The 19,219-nt window shown below is 44.0% G+C and overlaps 1 protein-coding gene across 1 annotated transcript in view; it reads left to right on the forward strand.

Moving 5' to 3' along the window:
• Nucleotides 1-16,803, forward strand: part of LOC311136747 (dual specificity tyrosine-phosphorylation-regulated kinase 4-like) — a gene marked incomplete at both ends in the record, with an annotated part of 29,940 nt that extends 13,137 nt beyond the window's left edge. Inside the window, 12 exons of the mRNA XM_084171018.1 lie at nucleotides 4,794-4,868; nucleotides 6,079-6,231; nucleotides 8,064-8,378; nucleotides 9,073-9,209; nucleotides 11,348-11,488; nucleotides 14,815-14,953; nucleotides 15,130-15,211; nucleotides 15,379-15,551; nucleotides 15,684-15,744; nucleotides 15,934-16,063; nucleotides 16,224-16,405; nucleotides 16,535-16,803. Coding sequence (XP_084027144.1) covers nucleotides 4,794-4,868; nucleotides 6,079-6,231; nucleotides 8,064-8,378; nucleotides 9,073-9,209; nucleotides 11,348-11,488; nucleotides 14,815-14,953; nucleotides 15,130-15,211; nucleotides 15,379-15,551; nucleotides 15,684-15,744; nucleotides 15,934-16,063; nucleotides 16,224-16,405; nucleotides 16,535-16,803 — 1,857 coding nt within the window. The remainder of the gene's footprint in view (nucleotides 1-4,793; nucleotides 4,869-6,078; nucleotides 6,232-8,063; nucleotides 8,379-9,072; nucleotides 9,210-11,347; nucleotides 11,489-14,814; nucleotides 14,954-15,129; nucleotides 15,212-15,378; nucleotides 15,552-15,683; nucleotides 15,745-15,933; nucleotides 16,064-16,223; nucleotides 16,406-16,534) is intronic.
• Between the last annotated feature and the right edge of the window lie 2,416 nt (nucleotides 16,804-19,219).

Raw genomic sequence — 19,219 nt, forward strand, 5'->3', positions numbered from 1 at the left:
GGGGACAAAACGTCACAGGGGGGAATTAATCTTTAACATCTGTTTACAAAAAAGAGTGTCTACCCCCCTCAATACAGAGTCTTTATTTGTCATATAGGCCTAGTCCAACCTATAAATTGTGTAGCAAAGGGTCTGTGGATGGTAAATAGGTTATTTTTAGAGACAGCATCATCTCTCAACACATCACACGACCATTTCCTGCAATGTGAGGAGCTCAGTACTGCGACTGTCAGTATAGGCTATCCACAGGGATACACTGTGCGATTTATGCACAGTGCCTCAGCAGTAGGCTATATTAGCTACTGTATAGTAATGCGCGCAATGGCGCACACTCACCGAGCACTATTGGATTTTAGGAGTGTCGGTCGAATGTAGGGGACGATAAGTAGCCAAAAACAAATCTATATCGGGGAGACCCAGCTGTCAGATGCAGACACCTGAACAGGTGGCCTCTCCAGAGATTTACGCGTCAAGGTGAATAGACTAACAGCTTGCCTCTTTCTCTAATCTCCTGCTGACAACACCAATACTGACCCTATCGTCAAGATTATGTCTATCGCAGTTTGAGATTCAGGACCCGATCAATTCGTGTTGATTCAAGTGACAGTCGCTCCTCGGTTGGACTTTCGTTGCTGACGTTTTTTTCTCCAAGTGTCAGAGAATATGAAAGTGACGTCTGGACTTTCGAAAATGTGCTGGCGCCTTGCATTTACCTGGATTTTACAGTAGTTACTTTCACGTGTAGGCTACATTGAGATTGGGATTTACTAAGGACCCAGGTGTCAAAGCAACATGTTTCCCGAAATTAATAACAAGGTGAGGTCAATCATCCATTTTGGGCATATTCATGAATCCGTTATTTATTTCTCTCTTTAGGCTACAGATTTTGACCAATGTTTTTTACAGCCTTTCTTTTCTGTTCTCTTCTCTACTTGACTTTTATTTTATATTTTGCTTGAACATCAGAAAGTTATGTATTTCTATGTCTGAAGTCTGAAATAATCATTTTGTAGTTTAGCTTGTATGGAGATTCACTTTTCTATTCCACTTACCCACTTATTTCACAAATACAGAATATTATGATACGTGTTATAAAGTAGGCCTAAACATTATGACCCATTTAGTAGGCTAATTTGCCTATAGGTTGTTGTGATTTTCTGAGAAGGTAAACATGATCCATGGCTATTTCAGTCTACACTTTATTTTATGAGTCATGGTGTTGACAGAAGCTCTATAGCTTTCCCATAAATAGTATCAAACATGATCAAGGACCGGAAATCAGCAACTCTTTCATCAACTGTTTACAAAGAATATTAGCCTTGTTATCATGTGTCATTAATTATTTGTAACCTCATTGTCACATTGATAACCTAACCAGCCAACTATACATCAGTTAAAGTGCAAGATTCTATTTGATCTGAATAGCAATAGTTTGTTGCTCTTATTCAGCTCTTCTTGGTGGGGTTGATGCTCTCCTTTTCATGAGCAAAAAAGCTTTATTTTGAGTTTAGCTACTGACAATGTTAAAACAATTATGCTTATAAACTATTGAACTCCAAGACAGTTGTTGTTTGCAATTGTCAATTCAATATTTTCTATACATTGATTATCATCGACGTTTAATCTTTACTTTCCTCATGCTTTACTGTAACTGGTGTCATATGAGTCTCAGAAAAGACATACAGTGCATTTGGAAAGTATTCAGACCCCTTGACTTTTTCCACATTTTGTTACATTACAGCCTTATTCTAAAATGTATTAAATTGTTTTTTCCCCCTAATCAATCTACACATAATACCCCATAATGACAGAGCAAAAACAGGTTTTTAGACATTTTTGCAAATGTAAGTATTCAGACCCTTTACTCAGTACTTTGTTGAAGCACCTTTGGCAGTGATTACAGCCTCGAGTCTTCTTGGGTATGATGCTACTTTCACGACTTCCTCCGATGCTGCCTCCTCTCCTTGTTCGGGCAGGCTTCAGCGTTCGTCGTCACCGGCCTTCTAGCCACTGCCGCTCCTCATCTCATCATTCCATTTGTTTTGTCTTGTTTTTTATACACACCTGGTTCATATCCCCTCATCAGTCCCTGTATAAGTATTCCCTCTGCCCCCCATGTCTTTGTGTGTGATTGTTTCATGTGGAGGTGTCGATAGCTCGGTGGAGCTTTATGTACTGTATCGCCGGGATATTCACCCTTGTGTTTTGTTTTTCTCCAGTCCGTTATACCGCACTGTAGTTTTACGCATTGCTGCGAACCGCTGTATTGGCCGAATAAACCATTATTCTGTGATTTACACCTCCTGCGCCTGACTCCGTCCAAATCACCCGCTACAGCTACAAGCTTGGCACACTTGTATTTGAGGAGTTTCTCCCATTCTTCTCTGCAGATCCTCTCAAGCTCTGTCAGGTTGGATGGGGAGCGTCGCTGCACAGCTATTTTCTGGTCTCTCCAGAGATGTTTGATCGAGTTCAAGTCCGGGCTCTGGCTGGGCCACTTCATTCAGAGACTTGTCCGGAAGCCACTCCTGCATTATCTTGGCTGTGTGCTTAATGTCGTTGTGCTGTTGGAAGGTGAACCTTCTCCCCAGTCTGAGGTCCTGAGCGCTCTGGAGCAGGTTTTCATCAAGGATCTCTCTGTACTTTGCTCCATCAATCTTTCCCTCGATCCTGACTAGTCTCCCAATGCCTGCCCCTGAAAAACATCCCCACAGTATGATGCTGCCACCATGCTTCACCGTAGGCATGGTGCCAGGTTGCCTCCAGACGTGACGCTTGGTATTCAGGCGAAAGAGTTCAATCTTGGTTTCATCAGACCAGAAAATCTTGTTTCTCATGGTCTGAGAGTCCTTTAGGTGCCTTTAGGCAAATTCCAAGCGGGCCGTCATGTGCCTTTTACTGAGGAGTGGCTTCCGTCTGGCCACTCTACCATAAAGGCCTGATTGGTGGAGTGCAGCAGAGATGGTTGTCCTTCTGGAAGTTTCTCCCATCTCCACAGAGGAACTCTGAAGCGCTGTCAGAGTTGAACATCGGGTTCTTGGTCACCTCCCTGACCAAGGCCCTTCTCTCCCTAACCCAACTCTATGAAGAGTCTTGGTGGTTCCAAACTTCTTCCATTTACGAATGATGGAGGCCACTGTGTTCTTGGGGACCTTCAATGCTACAGAAATGTTTTGGTACCCTTCCCCAGATCTGTGCCTCAACACAATCCTGTCTCTGATCTCCACGGACAATTCCTTCGACCTCATGGCTTGGTTTTTGCTATGACATGCACTGTCAACTGTGGGACCTTATATAGACAGGTGTGTGCCTTTCCAAATAATTTCCAATCAATTGAATTTACCACAGATGGACTCCAATCAAGTTGTAGAAATATCTCAAGGATGATCAATGGAAACAGGATGCACCTGAGCTCAATTTTGAGTCTCATAGCAATACTTATGTAAATAAGGTATTTCAGTTTTGTATTTATAATACATTTGCCAAGATTTCTAAAAACCTGTTTTCACTTTGTCATTATGGGGTATTGTGTGTAGATTAATGAGGAAAAACATTTATTTAATCAATTTTAGAATACGGCTGTAACGTAACAAAATGTGGGAAAAGTCCAGGGGTCTGAATTCTTCCTCTAACTCAGATTCCAAACATAGGCAATCCAAGGTGGGCACTGGTGTCCTACTACTTTAAATCCCAACATAATACCAAGCCATATATACTTTTATACGTGGCGCTGGGTGTGCATGGGAATCAAAATACTGTCATATTCTTGCAAAGGAACCCATCTGGGTCAGTAAGAGGCAATTTGTCAGTAAATAAAGAATATTAAGCATATGGATAGAAGAGATGTCTATTTAGTGAACTCGTGAAAAAGTATAGTGTTACTGTAGGTCTTGGTCAAGTTCATTGTAAATCTGCTCTGCTCTGCTACCCAAGTACCCAGCCAACCGTTGCGCAGCCCTCTCAGGCTCTCTGAGTTTAGCCTGTGCCCATCTGGGCTGGAGGTTTTATTCCACCAATACAGTGTCTCTCAGTCTCTCAACACACTGTTAATTGACATGCTCCCCTCTGATTAAGGCACGTGTTAGCACAGCTATTCTGACAATGCGGCAGTTGCACCAGAACGAATAGAATCTCAATGGCTCATATGGCCCCATATAACCTGGCACTAGACTGAATTGTGCTTTGTGAAATGAAGTCAATGATCTCTCTGGTGCTAGGCTAAAACAGCCCTTTGCTCTCCTCTCCATTACCACCATCATCACCACTCCCTTACACTCTTCATAGAACATCAGAGGGTTAACAAGCCTATGCTCCAGTAAAGGAATGCAGGTTGTGGAAAAACTGAGTGATAAAGAGACCAATGTTACTGTGGTAGCTACTTGCATAAAATACTCTAATTTCAGGGAGTGTGCATCATCTTTGCTTGCGTGGTAATAATCTTGCTTCACTTCCCACTGGCTGTTTATATCTGTGGGACCCACCGCTGTGCTGAGACTGAAACTCCCACCAGCAACAACCAGGCTGTTTATTCTCCTCATTCACAGAGATGCTTTGAAGTTAATCAGTTTCGGTTACTAAAAATACGTGATTTATAATTCAGATGAATGACCTCAATGACTTGTTATGAGTCATATTGAATCTATTTAACAAAACTGAATCTGATTTTAGAGAGATTCCCTTGGAAATGCTGCATCCAACGCCACCCCCTCACTGACTTAAATAAGTATAGAGAAGCGAGTTTTGTGTATAAATCTAATGTTAAGTCAAATCTCCCATATTCCTCTCCTCCACAGTCTTCAAAACCAGAGGCCTTCTCCCACTCACACAGACTCCAGACCCAACAGGCAACCAACCGGCCCTATTTACAGGTGAGCCTTTACTCACAGGTGACCCCTGACCTGCAGAGCATTTAAGCCCCTGCAGACCCACTCTTTCAATCCTGTATCTTTCTGTCTGTGCAGTGCCCTCCCCCTTCACTCCACCAAAACGCATTACCCTAGCTAGGTCATGCTATTGGAGGGCACTGGAGTACATGGAGTAAATGGAGCAACCACCTCCTAACCACTCCCAAGGGGTGAAATCATGGTGCTGCTCACTGTCAGACCTGGATGTGTTTAAGAACACAGAGTAGTAGCCTACGTAATCAGCTTGAATCCAGTTGTGCATAAGCACAATACTGTATTTGCATCCATGTGCTTGTTATGGCAGGTGCTTGGAACTATATTTAGCCTGTGTCTATGCATCATAACCAAGTTGGCAGCTACTGCAACAGCCTGTGCACATGTGATTAAATATCACCGCTATGTATAGATTAGTGTGCACTTTTCAACCTGCTGTTTTGGGCTGCTGTGCTTGCTGTAACCGAAGAAAAGGGGTATAGAACTACTGGTTCCAATTTACAATAACTGCCCCTAATAATACCAATGTATTTACATTATTTATACAGGCAGATACAGTGTCATTACCGTGTAGGAAGTAATTAAATATGTTACTGGCATTTACAATTTCAACGATTTGCTGAATAAACTCATGATCCCTGCCCTTGTTGTAGTCTAGGTTAGAGGTCTCCTTTCCCCCATCATTAGCTTGGCTATGCTTGCAAGGCAGCCAGTGACACATGTAAACGTGCTCCTACAGCAAGCAGGATGTCAGCTAGAGAAAGGCCTGCTCCAGTTCAGCTCCCCCACAGCAGCAGATAACGCTGACAGGGTCTGTCAGGGACCAGTCTCCGATGTTTTGTCCCCGACTCACTCTTACCCTGCTCAGTAATTCCACCCTCAACTCAGGGGGTCTTGGTTACCTGAGCCACCACATTTAGAATGGTCAGAGCGGATGTAGCGCTCTCTCCATCTCTCCATCCCTTTATTTTTGCGCCAACTCTCCAAACCTTCGCCATAGAGTATGTGATCACAGAGTCTCTTCCCACAGCTGCTGTAACTCTGACACAACTGGGGTTAGCGCGCCATGAGTCTGGCAAGCAAGACTAGTTATGTCGATACAATATGTTATTACACTTTTACTGTTTTCATCTGCATATTTAAACCTTCCTTTATTTGAACCCTTTTCTCTCTCCTGTAGAAGTTTAACTCGGACGTAGGGACCTTGCCCCAACTGGAGCCCCCGGTGATACAGGTGGTTGTCAGCAATGCCAAACTCCACCACCAGCAGTCCGATAGCATCCTGCCCCACATCGCCAACAAGGGGCTGCCGAACAGCTACCAGACACACCAGGTGAGGCTACATTTCACACTGTTGGCCTCCAACAGTAGTTCACTGGACTCCAGTTGTCAATTGTAAATGCACATGTAAATAATAAGTCCTTGATAGTTTATACATCTTCAGATGAACCCTCCTCACCACAGGAGGCTGCTGAGGGGAGAACAGCTCATAATAATGGCCGGAACAGAGCAAATGGAATGGTATCAAACACATGAAAACCATGTGTTTGATGTATTTGATACCATTCCACTGATTCTGCTCCAGCCATTACCACGAGCCCATTCTCCCCAATTAAGGTGCCACTAACCTCCTGTGCTCTGAGCTGTATCTGACATGTATCGCTCCCAACGTACAGTGGGGGAAAAAAGTATTTAGTCAGCCACCAATTGTGCAAGTTCTCCCACTTAAAAATATGAGAGAGGCCTGTAATTTTCATCATAGGTACACGTCAACTATGACAGACAAAATGAGAAAAAGAAATCCAGAAAATCACATTGTAGGATTTTTCATGAATTTATTTGCAAATTATGGTGGAAAATAAGTATTTGGTCAATAACAAAAGTTTCTCAATACTTTGTTATATACCCTTTGTTGGCAATGACACAGGTCAAACGTTTTCTGTAAGTCTTCACAAGGTTTTCACACACTGTTGCTGGTATTTTGGCCCATTCCTCCATGCAGATCTCCTCTAGAGCAGTGATGTTTTGGGGCTGTCGCTGGGCAACACAGACTTTCAACTCCCTCCAAAGATTTTCTATGGGGTTGAGATCTGGAGACTGGCTAGGCCACTCCAGGACCTTGAAATGCTTCTTACGAAGCCACTCCTTCATTGCCCGGGCGGTCTGTTTGGGATCATTGTCATGCTGAAAGACCCAGCCACGTTTCATCTTCAATGCCCTTGCTGATGGAAGGAGGTTTTCACTCAAAATCTCACGATACATGGCCCCATTCATTCTTTTCTTTACACGGATCAGTCGTCCTGGTCCCTTTGCAGAAAAACAGCCCCAAAGCATGATGTTTCCACCCCCATGCTTCACAGTAGGTATGGTGTTCTTTGGATGCAACTCATCATTCTTTGTCCTCCAAACACGGCGAGTTGAGTTTTTACCAAAAAGTTCCATTTTGGTTTCATCTGACCATATGACATTCTCCCAATCCTCTTCTGGATCATCCAAATGCACTCTAGCAAACTTCAGACGGGCCTGGACATGTACTGGCTTAAGCAGGGGGACACGTCTGGCACTGCAGGATTTGAGTCCCTGGCGGCGTAGTGTGTTACTGATGGTAGGCTTTGTTACTTTGGTCCCAGCTCTCTGCAGGTCATTCACTAGGTCCCCCCGTGTGGTTCTGGGATTTTTGCTCACCGATCTTGTGATCATTTTGACCCCACGGGGTGAGATCTTGCGTGGAGCCCCAGATCGAGGGAGATTATCAGTGGTCTTGTATGTCTTCCATTTCCTAATAATTGCTCCCACAGTTGATTTCTTCAAACCAAGCTGCTTACCTATTGCAGATTCAGTCTTCCCAGCCTGGTGCAGGTCTACAATTTTGTTTCTGGTGTCCTTTGACAGCTCTTTGGTCTTGGCCATAGTGGAGTTTGGAGTGTGACTGTTTGAGGTTGTGGACAGGTGTCTTTTATACTGATAACAAGTGAAAATTATAGGCCTCTCTCATCTTTTTAAGTGGGAGAACTTGCACAATTGGTGGCTGACTAATTACTTTTTTTCCCCACTGTAAATGTAAAAGAAAGTGAGACCTGTTTCATCAGGGTTACGCTAAGTGATAGTGCCAAAGTGTTGTGAGAACAGATCAGCTGACCTCTTCTGTCCTTTTGTGATTGGCAGGATGAGAGACCAAAGCCTTCCTCCCAGTTCCCCACACGGTTCGGCTCCTCCGTGGAGAACCTGTATGACTCCATCACCACCAAGGGCCTCAGCAACAAGCTGGAGGAGAAGAAGCTCTATGAGGGACAGAGGCTGCCCATGTCTCCCACAGAGGCACTGAGGCACTTCCAGGGGCGTCTGACAGAGTTTGAGCAGGAGGAGATCATGGACTACTCAGAGATCTGGTTTCTGGGTCTGGAGACCAAGAAGATTGAGGGCTCTCATGGGATTCCTCAGAACGCAGGCTACGACGACGAGCACGGCAGCTACAACAACGTAAAGTTTCATCAAGGATTTGAATATACGTTTCTCATAAGCATGTGTTTGTTTTCTATGATTGTGTTTTGCTTTTTGTGTATTGGAGTGAATATTAATGTGTATATTGATGTGCATAGTGTATATTTATTTGTTTGATGTGCATACAGGGCCCATATGTGAAAGAGACCTTGGTCTCAGCATGACTCCCTGTCAAAATAAAGGTTAAATCAAAAATTAATAAATATTATTGTGGTTCCTTGGGGTAAGATGTAGGAGGGTTTTTGTTTATTTGCAAGACATTATGCTATGAGCTTATGTTAAGGCACAAGAAAAGCAGTTTAATGCACGCTAGCCAAACTGCGATGTGAGCCTAACTGACTATCCACAGGCAGTTTGTGTCTTATTCCAACCTGTATGGATGTGCTGTCACAGGGAGACTGACTGTGAGCATTGTTTAGACTCATGACCTTATGCCCCCATTCATGGTAACCTCTAGGTCACACAGGTTAAGTCATGACCGATGCACAGCTAAATAACTAAATGGAACGCAACACAGAAGTACTATTAAGAACTAGTGTTTGGCACTGGAAGTAGTTGGGCAAATGTGCCTTATGTAGTCATTACAAACAACCATCATTAAAGGATGTCATTGTATCATGAACTACTAGTTAAGTACATACAATGAATATTGTCCATATTGTCTCGTATCCAGGTTCTACACGACCACATTGGCTTCCGCTTCGAGGTGTTGGAGGTAATCGGGAAGGGATCCTTTGGACAGGTCCTGAAATGTCTGGACCACAAGACCCAAGAACTGGTTGCCATCAAGGTCATTCGCAACAAAAAAAGGTACAAACAAAATATTTTGCTACATGCCCTGAAACTGACCTTCCTGTGTGAAGTCATTAAACATGGACCTCTTCGTGACCTTTTCATGGGGAGGTCCAAAGGAGGCTCCTCGGTATTGCTTTACCAGTCCTCTCTCAGGTGATCCAAGGCTCTCTGTGTATCAATGGAACTCCCCCTTCTCCTCTTTGACTTTGATTGATGCAGATGCCATCAGTGCTTACTGCCCTTCAATAATGCAGAAAACAAAATGGGTGCCTAACGCCTAAGGGCTGCCTTGGTCTCGCCACTGGGGCCTTGTCTTGAACTAAGCCCTCTCTCAAAAATGATGTTTCTTCTGGGAGAGGAGAGGTGCTTTCCCTTCTTTACAGCTGTCATCATTTCTCACATCAAAAGACATTACAACTGGAATGGAAAAATATTAGCAAGAAGATGGTCCCTACAAAACTAAAGCTTGTCAGTAAAAATCTGTCACTATGATTCATATTATACAGTCGTGGTCAAAAGTTTTGAGAATGACACAAATACTAATTTTATAAGTCTGCTGCCTCAGTTTTGATGATGGCAATTTGCATATACTCCAGAATGTTATGAAGCGTGATCAGATAAATTGCAATTAATTGCAAAGTCCCTCTTTGCCATGGAAATGAACTTAATCCCCAAAAAACATTTCCACTGCATTTCAGCCCTGCCACAAAAGGACCAGCTGCCATCATGTCAGTGATTCTCTCGTTAACACAGGTGAGAGTGTTGACGAGGACAAGGCTGGAGATCACTCTGTCATGCTGATTGAGTTAGAATAACAGACTGGAAGCTTTAAAAGGAGGGTGGTGCTTGAAATCATTGTTCTTCCTCTGTTAACCATGCTTACCTGCAAGGAAACACGTGCCGTCATCATTGCTTTGCACAAAAAGGGCTTCACAGGCAAGGATATTGCTGCTAGTAAGATTGCACCTAAATCAACCATTTATCGGATCATCAAGAACTTCAAGGAGAGAGGTTCAATTGTTGTGAAGAAGGCGTCAGGGCGCCCAAGAAAGTCCAGCAAGCGCCAGGACCATCTCCTAAAGTTGATTCAGCTGCGGGATCGGGGCACCACCAGTGCAGAGCTTTCTCAGGAATGGCAGCAGGCAGGTGTGAGTGCATCTGCACGCACAGTGAGGCGAAGACTTTTGGAGGATGGCCTGGTGTCAAGAAGGGCAGCAAAGAAGCCACTTCTCTCCAGGAAAAACATCAGGGACAGACTGATATTGTGCAAAAGGTACAGGGATTGGACTGCTGAGGACTGGGGTAAAGTCATTTTCTCTGATGAATCCCCTTTCCGATTGTTTGGGGCATCCGGAAAACACCTTGTCCGGAGAAGACAAGGTGAGCGCTACCATCAGTCCTGTGTCATGCCAACAGTAAAGCATCCTGAGACCATTCATGTGTGGGGTTGCTTCTCAGCCAAGGGAGTGGGCTCACTCACAATTTTGCCTAAGAACACAGTCATGAATAAAGAATGCTACCAACACATCCTCCGAGAGCAACTTCTCCCAACCATCCAAGAACAATTTGGTGACGACCAATGCCTTTTCCAGCATGATGGAGCACCTTGCCATAAGGCAAAAGTGATAACTAAGTGGCTCGGGGAACAAAACATTGACATTTTGGGTCCATGGCCAAGAAACTCCCCAGACCTTAATCCCATTGAGAACTTGTGGTCAATCCTCAAGAGGCGGGTGGACAAACAAAACCCCACAAATTCTGACAAACTCCAAGCATTGATTATGCAAGAATGGGCTGCCATCAGTCAGGATGTGGCCCAGAAGTTAATTGACAGCATTCCAGGGCGGATTGCAGAGGTCTTGAAAAAGAAGGGTCAACACTGCAAATATTGACTCTTTGCATAAACTTACTGTAATTGTCAATAAAAGTATTTGACACTTATGGAATGCTTGTAATTATACTTCAGCATACCATAGTAACATCTGACAAAAATATCTCATAACACTGAAGCAGCGAACTTTGTGAAGACCAATACTTGTGTCATTCTCAAAACTTTTGACCACGACTGTATTATAGTTTTTGGCTTTCAGACTGTTTTGAATGGTTAAATCCAGAATGGAGCTGTGACCTAACTAACTCTTATTGGACTTCAGGTTTCACCACCAGGCCCTAGTGGAACTAAAGATCCTGGATGCTGTGAGGAGGAAAGACAGGGAAAACTGCCACAATGTCATCCATATGAAGGAATACTTTTACTTCCGCAACCATCTCTGCATCTCCTTCGAGCTGCTAGGGTGAGTGTAGTGTGTATAACACTACTATAAGATACCTGGAATTAGGCTGTGATTAAAGCCATCACAGACATACACACACACCAGGGCCGGGGTCAATTAGAATTGAAGGCAGTCCATTCAGAAAGTAAACTTTAATTACAATTCAACATTTTAATAAAGGGCATCTATTTTCTATGACTTATCAATCAACTGAGAAGTAGAAGCTATTTATTTCAAACGTTTTCCATTTTTGAATTTTTTATAAAAATTACTTCTTGAATTGACTGCCTTCAATTATAATTGACCCCAGCCCTGACACACACAGTGCATTCGGAAAGTATTCAGACCCCTTGACTTTTTCCACATTTTGTAACGTTACAGCCTTATTCTAAAATATATATATTTTTAAATGGTCCTCATCAATCTACACACAATACCCCATGATGACAAAGCGAAAACAGGTAATTTTTGTAAATGTATTAAAAGTAAAAAACTGAAATACCTTATTTACATAGGTATTCAGACCCTTTTCTATGATACTCGAAATTGAGCTCAGGTGCATCCTGTTTCCATTGATCATCCTTGAGATGTTTCTACAACTTGATTGGAGTCCACCTGTGGTAAATTCAATTGATTGGACATGATTTGGAAAGGCACACACCTGTCTATATAAGGTCCCACAGTTGACAGTGCATGTCAGAGCAAAAACCAAGCCATGAGATCGAAGGAATCGTCCGTAGAGCTTTGAGGCACAGATCTGGGGAAGGGTACCAAAAAATGTATGCAGCATTGAAGGTCCCCAAGAACACAGTGGCCTCCATCATTCTTAAATGGAAGAAGTTTGGAACCACCAAGACTCTTCCTAAAGCTGGCCACTGGGCCAAACTGAGCAATAGGGGGAGAAGGGCCTTGGTCAGGTAGGTGACCAAGAACCCAATGCTCACTCTGACAGAGCTCCAGAGTTCCTCTGTGGAAATGGGAGAACCTTGCAGAAGGACAACCATCTCTGCAGCACTCCACCAATCAGGCCTTTATAGTAGAGGGGCCAGATGGAAGCCACTCCTCAGGAAAAGGTATATGACAGCCCGCTTGGAGTTTGCCAAAAGGCACCTAAAGACTCTCAGACCATGAGAAACAAGATTCTCTGGTCTGATGAAACCAAGATTGAACTCTTTGGCCTGAATGCCAAGTGTCATGTCTGGAGGAAACCTGGCACCATCCCTACGGTGAAGCATGGTGGTGGCAGCATCATGCTGCGGGGATGTTTTTCAATGGCAGGGACTGGGAGACTAGTCAGGATCGAGGGAAAGATTAATGAAGCAAAGTACAGAGAGATCCTTGATGAAAACCTGCTCCAGAGCACTCAGGACCTCAGACTGGGGTGAAGGTTCACCTTCCAACAGGACAACGACCCTAAGAACACAGCCAAGACGACACAGGAGTGGCTTAATAATAAAAAATAAATAAAAATAATATGCCATTTAGCAGACGCTTTTATCCAAAGCGACTTACAGTCATGCGTGCATACATTTTTGTGTATGGGTGGTCCCGGGGATCGAACCCACTACCTTGGCGTTACAAGCGCCGTGCTCTACCAGCTGAGCTACAGAGGACCAAGTCTCTGAATGTCCTTGGGTGGCCCAACCAGAGCCCGGACTTGAACCCGATCTAACATCTCTGGAGAGACCTGAGAATGCTCCCCATCCAACCTGACAGAGCTTGAGAGGATCTGCAGAGAAGAATGGGAGAAACTCCCCAAATACAGGTGTGCCAAGCTTGTAGCGTCATATCCAAGAAGACTCGAGGCTGTAATCACTGCCAAAGGTCCTTCAACAAAGTACTGAGTAAAGGGTCTGAATACTTATGTAAATGTGATTTTTCCGTTTTCTATTTTTTATAAATTTGCAAAAATGTCTAAAAAATCTGTTTTTGCTTTGTCATTATGGGGTATTGTGTGTAGATTGATGAGGGGGGGGGAAATCATTTAATCCATTTTAGAGTAAGGCTGTAACGTAACAAAGTGTGGAAAAAGTCAAGGGGTCTGAATACTTTCCGAATGCACTGCACACACGCACATACAATCAAAATAGTCCCAGTAGAAGTTAAATGAAATCCTGAATAATTAATGTGTTAATCAAAGGTATTCAAGGTTAGGCACCTCTCCCGAGGTACAACAACAAGACTTAAGCCCTGAACTCCCCTATCACATACACAGCTCGCTTATCACTAGTCACTCCATCTGCTACACTACTTGAGTAAAGTGAGCAGCCCACCTAGAACAATCTGCCTTAAACAACCTAGCCTTAGGTTCTCTCTGAGACAAGATAGTCTTCTGGGTCATTCCACCAATTGAGTACCTTTTTGAATAGTGTAATTATTTAAAAAGGAATAGTTTTACCATATTCAAACAAGAGTTCTGTTTACCTTATTTTAAGGGTTGACCTTAAAATGAGAGACAGGTTTTTATTTTACCTTAAAATGAATCACTAATCACATTAAATAAATAATAATGCTCAGAAATGACTTTGTCAAAGCAACAAAATAATGAGGGCTTTACAATGATGGTGAAAACTTGTAGAAATGTTGGGGTTAAGTGGGTGGGTTAAAATCTTCCTAGAGGTCACAGAGGTACACAGAGGGACATGTCAAAATGCTGAATTTGGGCACTTTAGCAAGCCTTTATTCATATAAACAATCTGATTTATTTAATTTTCCATGTGGTCTATATTAAAGGGCACTTCATTTAATATAACAGTCTTTTAAAATGCAATATTTGTGCACAATTTCAACCTAAAATATCAAAGGGACGTAAAAGGCCCTCATTTAATGGAACAACCGTTCTATACCAGGCTGGCTGACCTTTAGTAGACGTCTTAGACTGCCACCTTGCCCTATCTAGCATTACCGTCACCCAATCCCTTAGTTAATGCCTTGATTAGGGCCCTATCTCTTTCCTCTGCCTGCTCGTGGTGTGAAGGTTCCGGTTACACTGACCAGAGAAGTTTGTGCTTCCCATAAGTACTGAATAATGCCAGGAATATATATCTTCTTAAGTCTCTCTTCTTAATGTTAAGACATTCTAGAATGTTAAGTAATCTGATATAGCATGTTCACTTCCGTTTTAAAATCGTATTACTAAACTGCATGGTCCTGCTAGATTCGACTGAGCTATGCCATGAAAAAAACACAGTATAGTGCTGCCCTCTGGAGGACTAATAAACTATAACATTTGAGTCCACGTGCAAGTGTGGGAAAAAGAGAAAGCAGAGAGACTGAGACTGGTGGCAGAAAGCTGTGTTTATCATTCTACCAGTTCTCTAAATGATTGTGTCTTTGACTTCTTATAGAGTCAACCTTTATGAGCTGATCAAGAAGAACAACTTCCAGGGCTTCAGTCTGGCCTTGATCCGTCGTTTCACCCACTCCCTGCTCAAGTGCCTGCAGATGCTGCATAAGGAGAAGATCATTCACTGTGACCTCAAACCAGTAAGGTTCCTCAGACATACTGTATCGGCACTGCATATAGTAATAACACAAATAATATTTAACTGATAAGTCAGACATGCTAATGCATAGTACCAGTGCTCTATAAAGAAAATGAGTGGGCTGCACTTTGATTGGTTACTTGGAAAATTAACATTGCTTCTCTTTTTTCACAAAAGGAGAACATCCTTCTGTCTCAGAAAGGACAAGGAAATATCAAGGTGGTGGACTTTGGGTCCAGCTGTTATGAGCAGCAGAGAGGTGAATGTCTCACCTGATTAAATACCTGTTATACATGGTACAGGTCTGATATTTAAAATGTAAATGTAAATATTTAAAGCTCCAAAGCCATCGCACTCATATACAGTAACCGAATGTTAACATAAACGCCGTTCTCGCACTCTCTCTCTCCTTGCCTGCCATTGTAGTCTACACCTACATCCAGAGTCGTTTCTACCGCTCCCCAGAGGTGATACTGGGACACACCTACAGCATGGCCATCGACATGTGGAGCTTGGGCTGCATCATGGCTGAGCTCTACACCGGCTTCCCGCTCTTCCCTGGGGAGAGCGAGGTGGAGCAGATCGCCTGCATCATGGAGGTACACAACCAACCACCTGCAGACATAGTCTCAGAGCTCAGCGCTAGCCAATTGGAGTATCTGGTGTTGGATGTTTTTAGCAATCCATTTATCCATCACCATTCAAGGACATTCTGTTATTTTATTTCTTAGGTATTCGGAATGCCTCCCAATGATTTTGTGCAGACAGCATCCAGGAAAAGATTGTTTTTCGGTAAGAACTTTCTATGGTTTGTACAGTACAAATGTGTTTCTTTATATCAGATAAATAAGGTAGGCTGCGTTTAGATAGGCTTCAGATCTTTTCACTGATCTTTTTCTGATCTGATTGGTCAAAAGAAATCTGAATTGGGCTGCAAAACATTTTAACAAACTAACTGGTGTGTTTGATGACTTGTTGCAGACTCCAAAGGAAACCCCAGAAACATCACAAACAGCAAAGGGAAGAAAAGGCGACCCAACTCCAAAGACCTAGCCAGTGTGTTGAAGACCAACGATCCTCTGTTCCTGGACTTCATTCGACGCTGCCTCACGTATGTCAACACCAACACACTAGAAATCTAGCATTCAGCACAGGATTATTACGCTATGGTGACAGGGTCATGAATAGCGGAATTACTGTTGTCATGAGATTTCTGGTAGTTAGCTCAATCTTCTCCACACACACTCACTGTGTATTCCTGTGCTATCTAGGTGGGATCCAACCAAGCGTATGACACCAGATGAGGCGATGCAGCATGAGTGGATCCAGGAGGCCCATCTCAACAAGCTCAGGCCCAAAACACGACCCATGATGAGGAAGCCCAGTGAAAGCGTGAGCAGCACAGAAAACAACTACGAGGCCACTTACCGCAAAGTAGTCACTAACAGGACAGGTAAGACCAGGCCTCTCGCTTGCTTTTTTTCTCTAAAATCAATTTTCACAATGTGAAAGATCAATTTATGGATTAAACCCCATAATTTTGTATGTGTGAAATACCATGTCCTCCCATTTTACATTGCAGCTGAGAGGATTGGGTCCGATAGCAACAACAAGCTGAAGAGAGAGCTCTCCGCCAAGGCAGGGCGCAAGATGGTGACCGCTGAGCGACTGCGTCCCATTGGAGCGTCAGCAGAGGAGCAGTTGTGTGAGGGTGTGGCCAAGGTCAACAGGGACACCAATCATGAGGCGGGCGGGGAGAGGCACGTGCACATCATCATCAAGCCTCAGCTAGATGTGGGCACCGACGGAGGGTGCCAGGTGTCATCCAAGTGTCTGCCCCCTATCATGTAGCAGCACAGGGAGGGGGCAGGCAGGCAGCACTAGGCGTTATGGACTTTAACATCATCAAAGAGGCGCAGTGGATAATGCAGACTGTGGTCATGTCTAGGGGATCTCCTGTTTTGTGACATTCCTGTGGTCTATGACATTCATTCAATACATTTAATAGAGTCACCTTAGCTCTGCGTTTCCCGAACTTGGGAACCCAAGGGGAGCACGTTTTGTTTTTTGCCCTAACACTATTCAGCTGATTCAGATGATCAAAGCTTGATAATTAGTTGATTATTTGAATCAGCTTTGTAGTGTTAGGGCAAATACCAAAACGTGCACACCTTGGGGTCCCGAGGACAGAGTTTGGGAAACCCTACATTAGCTGTTCTGTTCCACTGAATGCGTTGTCTCACCGTTTCCCAAGGGGTGCACGTTTTGGTTTTTGCCCTAACACTACACAGCTGATTCAAATGATCAAAGCTTGATGATTAGTTGATTAATTGAATCAGCTGTGTAGTGCTAGGGCAAAAACCAAAACGTGCACCCCTTGGGTTCCCGAGGACCGAGTTTGGGAAACCCTGCGATTGTCTACTTGTCATGGAGGAGAGCAAATGTTGATAGTTTGGCAAGCTACCAATCCCGACTCAAACATAGGTTATTGTTGATGTTCCATTTACTGTATAAAAGAGGCTCAGAGACAGAGACAGGATCAGTTGAAGTTACAATATACCCTGGCACGCACAACAGCGTTATGCTTTTATTATGTGCCCCCTTTGTATCCCAGACCACAATCCTCAGTCCCACCTAGTGTTACCTGTTGTACATTTACTTCTGAAAATACACTGCTCAAAAAAATAAAGGGAACACTAAAATAACACATCCTAGATCTGAATGAATGAAATAATCTTATTAAATACTTTTTTCTTTACATAGTTGAATGTGCTGACAACAGAATCACACAAAAAATTATCTATGGAAATCAAATGTATCAACCCATGGAGGTCTGGATTTGGAGTCACCCTCAAAATTGAAGTGGAAAACCACACTACAGGCTGATCCAACTTTGATGTAATGTCCTTAAAACAAGTCAAAATGAGGCTCAGTAGTGTGTGTGGCCTCCACGTGCCTGTATGACCTCCCTACAACGCCTGGGCATGCTCCTGATGAGGTGGCGGATGGTCTCCTGAGGGATCTCCTCCCAGACCTGGACTAAAGCATCCGCCAACTCCTGGACAGTCTGTGGTGCAACGTGGCATTGGTGGATGGAGCGAGACATGATGTCCCAGATGTGCTCAATTGGATTCAGGTCTGGGGAACGGGCGGGCCAGTCCATAGCATCAATGCCTTCCTCTTGCAGGAACTGCTGACACACTCCAGCCACATGAGGTCTAGCATTGTCTTGCATTAGGAGGAACCCAGGGCCAACCTCACCAGCATATGGTCTCACAAGGGGTCTGAGGATCTCATCTCGGTACCTAATGGCAGTCAGGCTACCTCTGGCGAGCACATGGAGGGCTGTGCGGCCCCCCAAAGAAATGCCACCCCACACCATGACTGACCCACCGCCAAACCGGTCATGCTGGAGGATGTTGCAGGCAGCAGAACGTTCTCCACGGCGTCTCCAGACTCTGTCACGTCTGTCACGTGCTCAGTGTGAACCTGCTTTCATCTGTGAAGAGCACAGGGCGCCAGTGGCGAATTTGCCAATCTTGGTGTTCTCTGGCAAATGCCAAACGTCCTGCATGGTGTTGGGCTGTAAGCACAACCCCCACCTGTGGACGTCGGGCCCTCATACCACCCTCATGGAGTCTGTTTCTGACCGTTTGAGCAGACACATGCACATTTGTGGTCTGCTGGAGGTCATTTTGCAGGGCTCTGGCAGTGCTCCTCCTGCTCCTCCTTGCACAAAGGCGGAGGTAGCAGTCCTGCTGCTGGGTTGTTGCCCTCCTATGGCCTCCTCCACGTCTCCTGATGTACTGGCTTGTCTCCTGGTAGCGCCTCCATGCTCTGGACACTACGTTGACAGACACAGCAAACCTTCTTGCCACAGCTCGCATTGATGTGCCATCCTGGATGAGCTGCACTACCTGAGCCACGTGTGTGGGTTGTAGACTCCGTCTCATGCTACCACTAGAGTGAAAGCACCGCCAGCATTCAAAAGTGACCAAAACATCAGCCAGGAAGCATAGGAACTGAGAAGTGGTCTGTGGTCACCACCTGCAAAACCAGTCCTTTATTGGGGGTGTCTTGCTAATTGCCTATAATTTCCACCTGTTGTCTATTCCATTTGCACAACAGCATGTGAAATGTATTGTCAAACAGTGTTGCTTCCTAAGTGGACAGTTTGATTTCACAGAAGTGTGATTGACTTGGAGTTACATTGTGTTGTTTAAGTGTTTCCTAAAAAAATTTGAGCAGTGTATATTATTTATATTTT

The sequence above is a fragment of the Coregonus lavaretus genome, assembly GCF_964263955.1.
Source record: "Coregonus lavaretus genome assembly, chromosome: 11".
Lineage (NCBI taxonomy): Eukaryota > Metazoa > Chordata > Actinopteri > Salmoniformes > Salmonidae > Coregonus > Coregonus lavaretus.